The sequence below is a fragment of the Aotus nancymaae genome, unplaced genomic scaffold (assembly GCF_030222135.1).
Source record: "Aotus nancymaae isolate 86718 unplaced genomic scaffold, 86718_ANA_hifiasm-v0.15.2.pri h1tg000040l, whole genome shotgun sequence".
NCBI lineage: Eukaryota > Metazoa > Chordata > Mammalia > Primates > Aotidae > Aotus > Aotus nancymaae.
Window position 1 is genome coordinate 120,280,679 of NW_026988454.1, and position 16,098 is coordinate 120,296,776.

At 51.4% G+C, this 16,098-nt stretch overlaps 1 protein-coding gene across 1 annotated transcript; it reads left to right on the forward strand.

Annotated features, from left to right (window-relative positions):
* Nucleotides 1-4,882: 4,882 nt before the first annotated feature.
* PGC (progastricsin) lies at nt 4,883-14,603 on the forward strand. The gene is made up of 9 exons (XM_012448630.2): nt 4,883-5,004; nt 6,752-6,902; nt 7,037-7,154; nt 8,143-8,261; nt 9,013-9,212; nt 10,926-11,045; nt 11,586-11,733; nt 13,498-13,596; nt 14,311-14,603. The coding sequence occupies exons 1-9, from the start codon at nt 4,946-4,948 to the stop codon at nt 14,461-14,463; spliced, it is 1,167 nt and encodes a 388-aa protein (XP_012304053.1). The 5' UTR covers nt 4,883-4,945; the 3' UTR covers nt 14,464-14,603.
* Nucleotides 14,604-16,098: the final 1,495 nt, after the last annotated feature.

Below are 16,098 nucleotides of genomic sequence, written 5' to 3' on the forward strand. Positions count from 1 at the left end.
GCAGGAGAATTGCTTGAACCTGGTCAGCAGAGGTTGTAGTGAGCCAAGATCACGCCATTGCCTGCACTCCAGCCTGGGCAACAAGAGGGAAACTCAGTCTCAATTAAAAAAAAAAGTATTATATCAGGGTTCATGAGTGTATTTGGTTAACAGAAAAATAAAAGTATTGTGTTGGGGTTAATTTCCTGGGTTTGCTAATTATACTATGGTTACTTATGTAAGATGTGGACATTAGGGGATGTTGGATGAAAAATATGTGGGAACTCTCTGAACTATGTTTACAACTTTTCTTTAAGTCTAGAATTAAAAGCATAAATATTTGAACTTGGGAAAAGCAAACCTCAGGTCCAATATGTCCCCAATAGGTTCGGTTGAACTAATGGTGTAAGTATAAAAGACACATATAACGTTTAAGGAAAAAACTATAAAACCAAGGCAATAGCTGAAATTGTACCTGAAAATTTATGTAGACAGCTGCCAAAGACTTAAGGTTTATAGATCACTTGTCTCCTGGGCTAAGGCAACAAGCTCCGGGGTTAGAGTATACAGGGAAAACTCAGATCCCAGGCCCAATCTCACACCCTCTGCAAGAGGCCCCACTACTAGTATTCCTTAAAAGGTGCTCCTTTAACCTCTGCTTGAGTGACTCTGAGAATGGAGGGCTCACTATTCCACTCCTTTGGATGATTTTTAGTTTGCGAGCCCAAGAGCTATTGATAGCAGTGAAAAACTGGAAATAACCCAAATGAATAGGACCAACTAATCTTAGTTACCAAGATGATAGAGCACTGTGTGGCCACTGAAAGTGATAAAAATGTGGTCTGTCTTAATGCATGGAAACATGTATACGCAGTAATCCAGAGTGACAGGAGCGGAACAGAAGTTGGCTTTACACAATGGTCACAGCTATGTTAAAATCTCAGCATGCACAGTAAGAGCTGGAAGATAATTTAGAAGGGCACAAATAGTTGTAATTTCGAGTTGCCTTGATTTTTAAAAAGTGATCTATGTGTAGAATTTTAAATACAATTTAGTACGCAGAATTTTGTTTTATTTATTTATTTATTTACTGAGATGGAGTCTTGCTCTGTTGCCCAGGCTGGAGTGCAGTGGCACGATCTCAGCTCACCGCAACCTCTTCCTCCTGGGTTCAAGCGATTCTCCTGCCTCAGTTTCCTGAGTAGCTGGGATTACAGGCACCTGCCACCATGCCCGGTTAAGTTTTGTATTTTCAGTAGAGATGGGGTTTTTACCATGTTGGCCAGGCTGGTCTCCCAAAGTGCTGGGATTACAGGTGTAAGCCACCAAGCCTAGCCTAGTATGCAAAAAATTTTTAAAAATTCCTCCATTAAGGGACTTGGGAATTGTCATGTCATGATTGATTGAGAATGTCTGCAGGGAGCACTAGGTAGGGAGGGATTCTAAGGCCATGTCTGAGCCCTGTGGGAAAGAGTGACATGATTGATTAGTGATGTCTGCCAATGGTGAAGAATGAGTAGTGACAGTGTGCATGCTATGGAGTTGCCCCCTCTTCTAGAGACATTCCCATTCCTATTGCCATTTTGCCATTTCTGTAGACCTTCTGAAAGATGAGTTTGTGATACTGAAGGGACCATGTGCAGGAAGAAACTTCTTTCAGTTAAAAGCTGTAGGATTTTGGGCAAGTCACTGGGATATAAGATGGCATGAAATAAGTACCTTAAGAGAACAAAAGCAAAATTCTCCACAATCAACAGTCAGTTTGAGAGTAGGTTGGCTCGACAGAGAAGATTTCGTGGCATTCGTGCTGGGTCTTGATGGATGAGGAGATTTTGCAGGTGTCTATGCTTGGGAAGGTATTTCAGATGGAGGGCATAGCATGGATAAAGGCATGGCAGTGAGAAAATAATAGGCCTCGTAGGGGGAAAGCAAAGTGCTTTGTAGGTTTGTCGTAGAGGATGATTTTGGAAACGTGGGAAACTAAGAATGTCCTGAATGCCAAGATAACAAGTTTGAGTTTTATTTAGTTAGCAGTGGGCTTCTGGTGAGTTTTGATGCAAGTGATGTTTAAAAGAAAGAAGACTAGAAGCCCATAAGAAAAGCCTTCTTCCTGGGGCACCACCACCATGAGGGGATCTGAGGCCCTGGAATTTGACAAAATCCCCTGGGGGTGTAGGCTAGCAATCAGAGCCCTGGATAATGGGGTGTGGGAGCTAGAATTAAGCCCCAGTGAGACAATCTCCTGAGCTCTATCTATTCTTCAGGATTTCCTGAGCTCTGAGTCAGGCACAGGGATGCAGAAGCTTTGGGCTCTGCTCTCTGGGAGCTTCTAGTCTATGGAGAAAAAACAACATGGCCCTGGGAAACACCTGGAGACCAGTCCTAGACAGTGCGAGATCCAGTACCAAGGGGAGGGCACAAGCTGGGTGGGCAGCATTTAGGGGTAGAACTTGGGTGAAAGCCAGCAGGTCAGGCATCCTGGGGCTTCCGTACTCAGTAGGAGGGGTCTCTGGATGACTTCTAAGGTGTCCTCAGACACTGTAGGCCTCTGGTTCTTGGAGGAGAGGCCTTGAGGGAGAGCAGAATTTGACATGTAGCAGGGAGAAAAGTTAGTTTTTTGGATATGGGGGGCAGCAGTCAGGGCAGACCACAGGCAGGAGAGGACTTGGGATGCTTGAGATTCTGAGGAAACTGAGCTATCAGAAGATCAACTGGGCAGGTAGGGGCTGTAGACTCCCAGGGTCTGGCAGCCAAGCAAGGATGCCCTAGTTTGGTGCAGTTGGTCAGGGACACTCAGAAGGGATTTGGTGTGACTTGGGTGTTTGAGGAAGGTTAGCCTGGCAGCAGCCAGACTCCTGGAGTCCTACCAGATAAGAAAAGGGACTCTAAAGCCCATGTTGGGGAATCTGGGTGCCTCACTCGACTTAGGGGATCCCATGAATTCTGCTATATTACAGGATTTGGCAGATTCCAATGATCCTCTAACTTTCTTTCTTTTCTTTTCTTTTTTTTTTGAGACAAAGTCTCAATCTGTCACTGAGGATGGAGTGCAGTGGTACAATCTCGGTTCACTGCAACATCCACCTCCTAGGTTCAAGTGATTCTTCTGACTCAGCCTTCTGAGTAGCTGAGATTATAGGTGTGCACCACCACACCCAGCTAATTTTTGTATTTTTAGTAGAGACGGGGTTTCACCATGTTGGTCAGGCTGGTCTCGAACTCCTGACCTTGTGATCTGCCCACCTTGGCCTCCCAAAGTGCTGGGATTACAGGCGGGAGCCACTGCACCTGGCCAATCCTTGTAACTTTCATTTATCTGCTCTTCCAAATGTGCATATTCCCCCCAACTCCAGGGAAGGCACTCCCTATCTTGCCTTTCACCTCAGAGTCCAATGTACCTCTGGGGACTGCAGGGAGGAATGGGAGCTGAGTTGGCTTGCAACACCATCAGGTAGGTCTGACTTCTAGTCTTCCCTCCCCTCCTCCATCATGAGGCTTGGGGAAGCTCCAGGGATCTGGCTGGGTAGTGGGTAGCAGTGGCCAGGGTGGAAAATCCCCCACTGGCTGGATGATATCAGTGTTTAGCAGATCTGCTCCTGGCCTTCTGCCTGGGGCCTGAGGACCTGACAAATCTGCCTGGAGCCCTGAGTGTGGGGTACAAGGTGACAGAGAGGCTATTGGCATGGGGATTTTTTTCCACTCACTCCAAAATGGAGAGCTGTCCTGGGCCAGGTGAGCAGGCACTAGGCCAGCTCCAGGTCACCTCAGGCAATGGGAAGCTGATTGCTGGGAAGTGGGGTGGGGAGTTGGGGAGATGGGAGGAGGGGTGGGGGCTGGGGATGAGGGATAGAGGAACTGACAAATCAACTTGGGGGCTACACAAGGGCTTGGGAGTGGGTCATGGGAGACATAGGCACTTTAGGAGAACTGAAGCCAGAGGCAGGGACACAGCGGGCAGAAGAAACAATGAGGAACAGCAGCAGGGCAGGGGCCTGTCCCTCTTCATATGCCCCTGCTCCAGGCCTCTGGTCCAGGCTGGTACCAGAGGCACAACCAGAAGCTGGTGCGGCTTACTCTACGAGTGTGTCCTGAGCACTTGCTAAATTACGACAAGCATTTCTCCAAATGTCCTGTTTGACCCTGAAAGCTTCTGAAGCTGCTCAAATAGCTGTGACTTCAGCCATTGTCATCCCAGCCCCACCACCAGCACCAGCACTCCAGACACCGCCATCAGCACCACCCTCACCACCATCATCAGAACCAGCATCCTAGCTACTGACCTCCTGACCCCCCCGACACCCCTATCTCCTCCCCTGAGGGTCTGAAGGTGCTGCCTTGAGTCAAAGCTCCAAGTACGTAACCTATAGACCAGCAGTTCTCAACGATTTTGCCTATCCAGAAGACATTTATCAGTGCCTGAAGATATTTTTGGTTGGCACAATGGGTGGACTGCTCCTGGCATGGAGTGGGTAGAGGCCAGGGATGCTGCTAAACATTCTACAGTACGCAGGACGGGGCCCACGACAATGAACTATTTGTTCCAAAATGTCAACAGCACTGAGGTTGAGAAACCCTGCCTATAGATCCTGTCTATGTCGGCACTCTGCCTCTACCTTTTTCTGGCCCTCATCCCCAAATGCACACATTATGCCTCTGGTCCGGGGACAAGTCGTAATCTTCGCCGCTCCATCTTACAGCAACTTTCTCTCTTATCGCTTGCACCCCTGGCCTCTGATGCTTGAATTAAAAAGTCAATAAGATGAAAGTCTGTTGCGGCCACTCTCAAAAAGGAAAAGTACACAGAAACAGTTGATACACAAAGCACAGGGTATACCCAGGGCAGGGATGCAGTGACTAGGCTAGATCCTGAGGGTATAAAAGAGGAAGGAGTGCCCAGGTCTTCACTCCACTGCGACTGCAGAACTCGGAGTGGCTCTTCCTCTACAGCCAGTTGGGGACCAGCATCATGAAGTGGATGGTGGTGGCCTTCGTCTGCCTCCAGCTCTTGGAGGCAGCTGTGGTCAAGTGAGTCTGGGACCTGGCTGCTTGTACAGGAAACCTGGGTGGGAGCCTAAGCCCTGCAAAGGACAGCTGCACCAGGGGACACCCTACCTGTCTTTATTCTGGTATTTCTGCTAGGGGAAGGGAAGCCTTCCTTTGCTAATGTTGAATAGGACTCATGGGGGGAAGGAGACACAGCCCCTGCCTTCAGGAAACTTCCCATCAAAGGGAAAAGCCTAATCCCGTCCCCTATCTGATGAGGAAAAGATAGACCCAAAACAGAGACGGTAGGGGTGACTACTGCCCAAGCAGCCCCTGTATGGCAGGTGTGGATTCTTCCTGCAGAAGGGAGCAATCCTTTCTGGATAAGGGATATCTTATCCAGAATCCTTTCTAAAAATTGCCTTAAGGCCGAAAACTTAATGGCAGATGCAAAAATCATCCAAGCAGAAACACCAGTAAATATAAATTTCTATACCCTGAGGGGTCAGGAGAAAACTCTGGAGTAGATGGCATGGCTCACAGGCCATCAGGAAGTCTCCCAGCCTGCCATCTTGTCTGTTATTTCTCTATCCAAGAGTACTTCTTGAGGGGTGGAGGGGTTTACCAGAGAATTTCTGGAGAACGCAGAGTGCCCAGGGAATGGGGATTAAGCAGGAATTCTGAAGCCTAGAGCAAGGCCAGAGTGAACCCCTAGAGATTCCCAGGCAATGGCAGCAAGCAAGTCTGGGAAGGAGAAAGCCAAGGGGGATGACTGAGCCCATAGGAAGGGGCAGAAACCATGATTCGTAAGTTTCAATCCCAGAGCTGATCGTGCTCCAGACCACCCAGGTCAACTTCCCCATGGTCCTGGCGTCCTAAGAACAACAGTGATGGGGCCTAGGCCATGCAATTAGCAGCAGAGACAGAACTAGGACCCTACGTCCTGAGTCCCAGCTCGTGCTGTTCCCCTTGCTCCATGCTCTGTCACATCCAGCTAGAACCAGGTGCCTGAGGGCCACCACAGGAAGGAACTCTGGGGTGAACTGTGCCACCTCTGAAATCTCTTAAAAATGTACATATCCTGGGCTGGGCGTGGCGGCTCATGCCTGTAATGCCAGCACTTTGGGAGGCCGAGGCAGGCAGATCACAAGGTCAGGGGTTCGAGACCAGCTTGGCCAACATAGTGAAACTCCATCTCTACTAAAAATACAAAAAATTAGCCAGGCATGGTGGCGGGTGCCTGTAATTCCAGCTACTCGGGAGGCTGAGGCAGGAGAATCGTTTGAACCCGGGAGGCAGAGGGTGCAGTGAGCCGAGATCGTGCCATTGCACTTTAGCCTGGGTGACAAGAGCGAAACTCCGTCTCAAAAAAAAAAATTTACATATTCTGCAAAGGGTAATGCCTAAAGTTCCTATTCTTTTCCTGAGGAGGAATCTGTGGAATATTTGACAGCAAAGGGTCAGGAAGTTCGGAGGACCCTTGAGATGGGATGAGGAGGGCATGCATGGGTGAAATGAATGGTTTTCTGAATCTTACAGCAAGTGCTGAAAAGAGCTTTAGAAGAAAGAGATGAAGAGGCAAAAGGAGGAAGAAACACGGAGAGAGAGACAGAGACAGAAAAAGGCTGAGAGACAGGAAGAAGGAGAGAGAAAGACACACACACACAGACAAGAGGGAACAGAGTGGCAGGGAGGTTGAAGCACGCAGTTAGAGATGGAGAGAGAGAAAGAGAGGACTGGGAAGAGAGGAAGGAGGGAGGGCCTTGCCTCATACACAACTCTTCTGTAGAGTGCCCCTGAAGAAATTTAAGTCTATCCGTGAGACCATGAAGGAGAAGGGCTTGCTGTGGGAGTTCTTGAAGACCCACAAGCATGATCCGGCTCGGAAGTACCACTTTAGTGACCTCAGCGTGTCCTACGAGCCCATGGACTACATGGATGTGAGTCCTGAACCTTCCTGGGGGTAGTCTTCTCTCTGGTGTGGGCTGGAGGGAAGGGGCAGGTCCCTTCACTGCTCTGCCCATGGAAAAGCCTGGATCCCTCTGGAACTAACAGCTTGCTCCATGGCCCCCAGGCTGCCTACTTTGGTGAGATCAGCATTGGGACTCCACCCCAGAACTTCCTCGTCCTTTTTGACACCGGCTCTTCCAACTTGTGGGTGCCCTCTGTCTACTGCCAGAGCCAGGCCTGCAGTGAGTGCTGGGCTGGGCAGAGAGGGGCAGTGGGCAGGGCAAGGCACTGACAGAGGGTTCTGGGGAGGGCCAAGCTTCCACAGGGAGCTCAGGACTGAGGGGAGCTCAGTCCTGGGGAGGACCAGGGACATGTGCAGGGCCACACAGCATACCCAAGCCACAGGAAAGATGCTGGTCTTGCAGCTGGAAGGGCCCTTTGCCTTCCCTGCTGACCAATATGTATCCTTTTGCTTATGCCAGCCCCTAACCCCCAACTCCCTTGTATTCCACTCTCCCTATTCTGTTCACTCTGGGGAGTGCCATTCCATTCCATGTGACTAATTTCCAGTCCATTTCATCCCACTCTGTTCTACTCCATTCTATTCTGCTCCACCCCACTATTTGCTAAGTCCTCACTGAGTGTCTCCAAGAGACACAACAGAATATAGGATGTGGGCTCCATACTATAGCGGCTTTGGGAGGCAGGCAGTGTTTGCTTTCTTAAGATTGCCCTGGTTCCTGCTGAAGCCTTGGGGTTTGGGTCCTGACACCTCTGGCCCAAGGGGGTCCCTCGATGGCCCCACCCTATGCTATAACCAGCTTCTTGATGAGTGAAGGTGGGGGGCAATTGGGGATGCCCTGGAGGGCTGGGGGAATGCTGGGATGTGGTGCAGGCGCATTCACTCCTTCATCTGATGAGTAATTACTTGGCACTGCTGTGAGCCAGGTGCTCTCCTAAGGGCCAGGGACTCAGAGTTGGGTTCTCTGCAACCCTGTCCACAGGGAGGGCACAGTCCTGGGGCATCCCAAGATTCTGTAAGTCAGAAGGGGCTTTGGGACCAAGCCTGGCCAGCTCCCATGGGCCTTCCTGTGCCGGGAGCCTTGGCTGGCCACCCCTTGACTCGGTGATCAGGGGTGCTGAGGTCCCAGGATGTGAGCACAGCCTGACAAGAGGCTGAGGCGAGAGCACCAGCTGGCCTGACTCCCCATGCCCTGACTTCCCCTGCAGCCAGTCACTCCCGCTTCAACCCCAGCGCATCCTCCACCTACTCCAGCAATGGGCAGACCTTCTCTCTGCAGTATGGCAGCGGCAGCCTCACCGGCTTCTTTGGCTATGACACCCTGACTGTGAGTGAGCATGGGGAGTGGAGGCTGGGGCTGTGAGCTATAAACGGGAGGGGACAATTAGATGGAGCCTCCTGAAACATGGTGGAATACTGGTGTCCTCGTGTGCAGGACAGGAAGGCAGGATATGATAAGCCCATTCAGTCACTCCCCCAACACTCACTGGTGGCCACCATGTGCCAGGCACTGGGGAACCGTGCTGAACAAGAGGGACATGGTCCTTTTCCTTAAGGAGTGTACGGCCGGCCAAGCGCAGTGGTTCACGCCTGTAATCTCAGCATTTTGGGAGGCCAAGGCGGGTGGATCACGAGGTCAGGAGTTCAAGACCAGCTTGGCCAAGATGGTGAAACCCTGTCTCTACTAAACATTCCAAAAAATTATCCAGGTGTGGTGACACGTACCTGTAATCCCTGCTCCTCAGGAGGCTGAGGCAGTAGAATTGCTTGAACCCAGGAGATGGAGGTTGCAGTGAGCCGAGATCATGCCACTGCACTCCAGGCTGGGTGATAGAGTGGGACTCTGTCTCAAAAAAAAAAGGAGTGTAGGGCCTGGGGAGTTCAGAGAAGGAGGTGGGTGGGGAGGTGAGCTGTGGCAGTCAAGGAAGGCTGCCCGGGAGAGGTGGCTCCCACAACACCTGTCAAAAAGAGGCAGAGGTGAGGAAGGGATGAACAGAGGTTTGAGGAGTCTCTAGGGGAACCTGGGGGAGGTGAGTGGAGTCAGACTTGTCACCTCCCCTCATTTGTGTCCCCGTTAGGTCCAGAGCATCCAGGTCCCCAATCAGGAGTTTGGCCTGAGTGAGAATGAGCCCGGTACCAATTTCGTCTATGCACAGTTTGATGGCATCATGGGCCTGGCCTACCCTGCTCTGTCCATGGGCGGGGCCACCACAGCCATGCAGGGCATGTTGCAGGAGGGCGCCCTCACCAGCCCTGTCTTCAGCTTCTACCTCAGCAGGTGAGCAACCGGCCCGCTGGTCCCCACCTCCCGGGGTGCTCCCCGGCCGCCCTGGACAACTGAGGCCCAGTGCTCAATGCTTCAGGGTTTGGAGGCATCCCAGTGGGCAACTAGCTCCAGTCAGTCCTGTTCCAGAGTCTTCCCCCTGGGCTTCCGAATCCTCTCCCACTCACTCCAGCAGACCCCACCCCTGCACCTGTCCCTAGTCTACTCCGACTTTTCTTTGCATTCCACGGCTGGGCGGAATCTCTTCCACAGCGGGCTGAACTTTGACCTGAGTTTTGTCACTCTGATCCTCAGCAGCCCTTGGACAGGCCTCCTGCTGGAGAAGCGGGTGGGGCAGTTTGCTCACTTCCTTCTGACCAAATGTTTTCTACCTGTATCCTTCTTTTGCATAGGAATTCATTGCTTCATCTCCTTTTGTCTGTTGTTCTGGCCTGGTCCTGGAGTCTTCTGGTCCAGGTCCACCGCAGACCCCCAGCAGGTTCTTATCCTTGCCGGTCAGCACAAGCACGTGCAGCCATTTAGTGAGCCGGGCAGTGGGTGGGGATGAGCGGCCTGGCACCCACTTTTCTTTTTTCTCTTTCTTTTCTTTCTTTCTTCCTCTCTCTCTTTCTCCTTTCCTTCCTTCCTCTTATTTATTTATTTAAAAAAGATGGGGTTTCACCATGATGGCCAAGCTGGTCTTGAACTCCTGACCTCAGGTGGTCCACCCACCTCGGCCTCCCAAAGTGCTAGGATTACAGGTGTGAGCCACCGCGCCCGGCCTTCCTTCCTCTTTTCTTCTTCTTTATTTTTTTGAGATGTAGTCTTCCTCTGTCACCCAGGCTGGAGTGCAGTGGTGAAATCTCGGCTCACTGCAACCTCTGCCTCCTGGGTTCAAGCGATTCTCCTGCCTCAGCCTCTGAAGTAGCTGGGACTACAGGTATGCACCACCACACCCAGCTAATTTTTGGTATTTTTACTAGAGACAGGGGTTTCACCACGTTAGCCAGGATGGTCTCCATCTCCTGACCTCGTGATCCGCCCGCCTCAGCCTCCCAAAGTGCCGAGATTACAGGCGTGAGCCACTGTGCCCGGCCCACTTTTCTTTTTTCTTCTTCAGAATTAGCCAGCCACTTTCTAGAGACAGTTAGCCTAATTGGACCAATCTGGGGAATCTGACTTTCAAGGACCTCACCCTGTTACTAATGTTGCTAACTCCCTCTCGGCATCTGTTTATGATTCCTCTGCGTGTAAACAGAGCAGCTCCACCCAGCTACACACTCCAGCTACGAGGGAAGCCTCTGGAACAAACATGGAATGTCCTTACTCCCTTCACCAAGGCCCTACCTGTCTCCAATCTTAGCAGAAAAGTAACAAACTGGGCCTGGATGGGGCTCCCGGTGACAAGTCTACCAGAGGCAGGAAGCGGAGGGGAGAGGAGAGCAGAGTGTGGGGTGGGGGTCCCAACCACTAGGGCTCCCCCAGAGGTCGGCATCATTTGGGAGCCTGAAGCACTGGGAATTCCAAGGCCCAGCCAGAAAGTCCCAGTCTAAGGTATACAGCCCTGTCCCCAGGGAATCCTGGTCTGAGGGGAGACTTAGCCCCATCCTCAGGGAGCCCGGGTCTGGAGCAGGGAAGGAGCTCTGTTTCTCTGTGGAGGTGACTGCGCAGCCGGGAGGTTCTTTTCTGTGGCACTCCCTGACTTAGCCTTCCCTTTCTCTCCTGCAGCGAGCAGGGCTCCAGCGGGGGAGCAGTTGTCTTCGGGGGTGTAGACAGCAGTCTGTACACCGGGCAGATCTACTGGGCGCCTGTCACTCAGGAGCTCTACTGGCAAATTGGCATTGAGGAGTGAGTCTGTGGTGGGCCCTGGGGATGTGGCACTTCCTTGGAGTGGGCTTCCAGGAACCCCATGCCACACACACACACACACACACACACACACATCTGGCACTGCTCTGGATGGGGCAGAGGACCCCTGAAGCTTACTCCTACAAAACCACAACTGCCCTCTGCAGGAGTGACAAAGCCCAGCTCAGCGTAGGGAGGGTCAGGGCTTGGGCTCCTGAGCGTTAGGGACCCTGCAGTCCAACCCCACGGGCTCACAGATTAGAACTGAGGGCTTGTTAGTGACTAATTTGCTCAGAGTCCTTACAATGAATCAGTGGCCCTGGCTTTCACTGTTTTTAGAAACTTCCTTGACACTTTTAAGGGATGGGTCCCATGGCGTGTTTCAGGGGAATAGCCGGACTGATCTTTGCAGGGTCCTCACTTTCCTCAAGAAAGAAGCTGTAGCTGTTTGTACCGCAGTGGTAGGGAAAGCCTGCCCCCTTCCCCCCCGACACCCTGAACCGGGGGAGTCCTGAGGCTGCCCGTCTTCTCCCCATTCAGGTTCCTCATTGGCGGCCAGGCCTCTGGCTGGTGCTCCGAGGGCTGCCAGGCCATCGTGGACACAGGAACCTCTCTGCTCACTGTGCCCCAGCAGTACATGAGTGCTTTTCTGGAGGCCACAGGGGCCCAGGAGGATGAGTATGGAGAGGTGTGACTGGCGGGTGTATCCCCTTCCCCAGGAGGTCAGTCCAGAGGCATTCATGATTTCTCCTGGCAACACAAGAATAGCCAGCTGGGTGCTGTGGCTCATGCTTGTAATCCCATCACTTTGGGAGGCCAAGGCAGGCAGATTGCTTGAGCCCAGGAGTTCAAGACCAGCCTGGGCAACATGGCAAAACTCTGTTTCTACAAGAGATAGAAAAATTAGCTGGGTGCGGCGGCATGTGCCTGTAGTTCCAGCTATTGGGGAGGCTGAGGTGGGAAGATTGTTTGAGCCCGGGAGGTGGAGGCTGCAGTGAGCCATGATCTCGCCTTTGCACTCCAGCCTTGGTGACAAAGCAAGACCCTGTCTGGAAGAAAAAAAAAAAAAAGCCTAACTCTTGACCTCCATGCCTGTAGCTGCCCAAGGCACTGGAGGTGGGAGGACCTGGGACAGCTGGGGCTGGGGGCAGGCTGGGGGCCTGGAGGCTTGTTCAGGTGGGGCCAGATGCTTGTGCTGAAGGCAAGTGGGAGTTACTATTAGGCAGGAATTTCTTCTGAGCTGCAGTCACTCAGCAGAAACAGATGAAACACTAGCTGGACTTTGGGATAAGAGCAAAATGACTGGAATGTGGGGCTGAGTATGTGAACACCAGGGCTGGCCCTTTATCCACACCTCCCTCACCTCCACAGGGCCATGCTCCCCTGCGCCTGTCTGTCCTGAGTCCAGCCAAGGGTTTGTCTAATTAACCCAACTCCACTACACTCACTTTAATTTTGGAGACCAGTGGGGTGCTCATTCTGCAGATGTGTTTTTGTTTCTGTTTTTGTTGTTTTGAGACAGAGTCTGTGTCACCCTGGCTGGAGCGCAGTAACACAATCTCGGCTTACTGCAAGCTCCTCCTCCTGGGCTTAAGTGATCCTCCCACTTCAGTCTCCTGAGTAGCTGGGACTACAGGCCTGTGCCATCATGCCCAGCTAATTTTTGTATTTTTGGTGGTAGCGGGGTTTCGCCATGTCACCCAGCCTGGTCTCAAACTCCTGGATTCAAGCGATCTGCCTGCCTCGGCCTCCCAAAGTATTGGGATTACAGGCATGAGCCACTGTGCCTGGCCAGATCTTCATGTTTTAAAAGGCCACTTGCAGGCCGGGTGTCATGGCTCATGCCTGTAATCCCAATACTTTGGGAAGTCAAGGCGGGTGGACTGCTTGAGGCTAGGAGTTCAAGACCAACCTGACCAACATGGTGAGACCTCGTCTCTATTGAAAAAAGAATATATATATATATATGTGTGTGTGTATATATATGCATGTTTATATGTATGTGTGTGTGTATATATATGTATATACACACACATATATATGGACACTTGCAGAGAATGAATAGAGGTTGTGTATGTATATATATGTGTGTATACGTGTGTGTGTATATATATGTGGCCATTTATATATATATTTATGTGTGTATATACACACACACATATATGGGCACTTGCAGAGAAAGAGCAGAGGTTCAAGCTCTAATATGGGAAACTGAGGCAAGAGGAGTGGGGAGGCTCTGGGATCTCTCCAAATCACACCCACTCTATGAGTCCATGGCGTAATGCCAGCATGATCTACACAGGACTTTCCCTTGGAGCTGCATTCTCTAGTCCAAAAACAGGTTTGGGGCTTGTGTCCAGGGCTCAGGCCTGGAATCCAGGGGCTGAGATAATGAGGCTGGTGGGTGTCATCAGGGGGAAGATGAGCCAACAGGGACCTATTCCTCTTGCAGTTTCTCGTGAACTGTAACAGCATCCAGAGTCTGCCCACCTTGACCTTCATCATCAATGGTGTGGAGTTCCCTCTGCCGCCCTCCTCCTACATCCTCAGTGTAAGTCCTGGTCCCTGCAGGCTGAGCCACCATGATTGGGGGTGAGAGTAAGGGCTGGGGAGCTGGAAATGCTGGGTCTCCTGCCTTGTACCATTTTCCAACTCCGTGCTGCACTCATGTATCTTTCCCATGCAATGATTCTAAATCCCTTTCTCTGGAACAAGGCTATGAAATAGAAGATTGTCTTCTATGATCAATGACTATTCTAATGGGGAGAGGCACTGGGCTCTTTGCTGGGCACTTACTAGGGCAGATCACTGTGCAAAGCACTTTACTTCATGATTCCACTTAATTGTCACAGTATTTGATGAGGGAGATACTCATTTTTGTTTTACAAATGAAACCTTGGAAGTTGGGAGAGGCTGAGTAACTGACTCAAGGCGACACAGCTGAAGTTTGAATCCAAGTTAGTTTGGCTCCAAGGTTGAACCACCAGGCTGATCTGCTCCAAATCGGGAGCAGGAGGGAGATCTGTGGGAAGAGAAGTTTCCCACCATGGGGAGAGGAGGCTCTGCTGAGGACCACCACAGACTGAATGTACCTATTCCAGAAATCCTCCCACCAGCTCTGCTCTGGTGGCTCAGTTGGCTATGAGCCCTCAAGGCAGAGACCCGGGCTCCCTCAGCTCTGCACTTGTGCTCCCAAACTGGGGCTCAGAGCTGAACAGGGCATGTGTGAACAAATGAATGAGTGCTGCCTTTCTGTGTTGAGCAGAACAATGGCTACTGCACCGTGGGAGTCGAGCCCACCTACCTGTCCTCCCAGAACAGCCAGCCCCTGTGGATCCTCGGGGATGTCTTTCTCAGGTCCTACTATTCCATCTACGACTTGGGCAACAACAGGGTGGGCTTTGCCACTGCCGCCTAGACCTGTTGCCTGGATGCATGGGCTCCTTCTTCCTCTTGACCCTGCACCCCCCTGGGGTATTGTCTCTGTCTCTCCACTATGGATTCAGCCTTCCTTTTCTGGACTCTGGACTTTCTCTAATAATAAATAGTTCTTCTTTATGTTGGTCATCCTGTTGTTTTTGGAAGGGAGTTTTCTCTGAGGGGCTAGGAAGTTTCCTGGTGGGTCACAGTGATTCTAAGAGAAATAGGACCTAAGGCAGGGCTTGGGATGGGCTTTGCAACCCTCAAAGCTTAAAGTTCACACTTTTCCCCTGGAAAGGGAAGATAGTAGTAGCACTATCATGGGTGGGTGGGTGGGTGGCAGGGGGAGAGTGTTCTTGTGTGGTGGGCAAAGAGGCCCCACTCTAACAACCTGAAATGCTCTGCGGGCCGGGCGCAGTGGCTCATGCCTGTAATCCCAGCACTTTGGGAGGCCAAGGCAGGTGGATCAATTGAGGTCAGGAGTTCAAGACCAGCCTGATCAATATGGTGAAACCCCATCTCTACTAAAAATACAAAATTAGCCAGGTGTGGTAGCACACGCCTGTAATCCCAGCTACTAGGGAGGCTGAGGCAGGAGAATCATTTGAACCTGGGACGTGGAGGTTGCAGTGAGCCCGAGATCACACCATTGCACTCCAGCCTGGGCAACAAGAATGAAATTCCTTCTCAAAAAAAAAAAAAAAAAATTAAACAAATAAAATAAAATGCTCTTCTGACCTGATTTACCGAACTACTGCCAGAACTACCCCAGTGACATTGGGACCCACATGTATGCCTACTAGAAGTGTGATTAGTAGTCTAACACCCCCTAGAATTAGATGGCTGTCTCCTCACCTGTTGATCAAGTTTGGAGTAGAAGTTTCTGGGAAATTCTAGGTGCCTATGTGCACCTGTAACAGTCACGGGGTTCTTTATGGAGGAAGGTGATGCCGCCAGAAACTATTTCTTGGGGGGCTTCAGAAGGCCAGGGCGGTTAGGCTGATTGTTGTTGTTGTTGTTGTTGTTTTGAGACGAAGTCTTGCTCTGTCGCCCAGCTGGAGTGCAGTGGCACGATCTTGGCTCACTGCAACCTCCACCCACTGGGTTCAGGTGATTCTCCTGCCTCAGCCACCCGAGTAGCTGGGACTACAGGCACACGCCACCACGCCCGGCTAATTTTTTTGTATTTTAGTAGAGACGGGGTTTCACCATGTTGGCCAGGATGGTCTTGATCTCCTGACCTCGTGATCTGCCCGTCTCGGCCTCCCAAAGTGCTGGGATTACAGGCGTGAGCCACCGCACCCAGACAAGCTGACTGTATTTTTACCCAGACCCCTATGTCCCAGGATGTATTTGAAGAGCTGCCTCTCAGCTGTGAACAAGAGGGAGAGGTACTTGAGTTACAGAGAAATTGAGCCTACGTGCTCTAACCAACTCAGCAAAGGATCTTGTCCCTTTGGACGTCATCGCTGTTCTCCTCAGGAGCCTCCTAGCAAAAGATCCAGAAACTAGGAGCGACATGGTTTGTGGGGAAGGAGGAGAGGGAGGAAGAAAAAGAGAAGGGAAAGGAGAGGGAAAGCGGGGGAGGGGCAGGGGGAGGAGACTGGGGAAAAGGGGCGGGGAAGAGGAGAAA

Bases quoted from the DNA above. Each gene is read 5' to 3' on its own strand.
- PGC (XM_012448630.2), top strand. From the start codon at position 4,946: ATGAAGTGGATGGTGGTGGCCTTCGTCTGCCTCCAGCTCTTGGAGGCA. The intron at 8,262-9,012 runs GTGAGTGAGCAT...TGTCCCCGTTAG, and splicing joins TTGGCTATGACACCCTGACT to GTCCAGAGCATCCAGGTCCC. The intron at 13,597-14,310 runs GTAAGTCCTGGT...TGTGTTGAGCAG, and splicing joins CCTCCTCCTACATCCTCAGT to AACAATGGCTACTGCACCGT.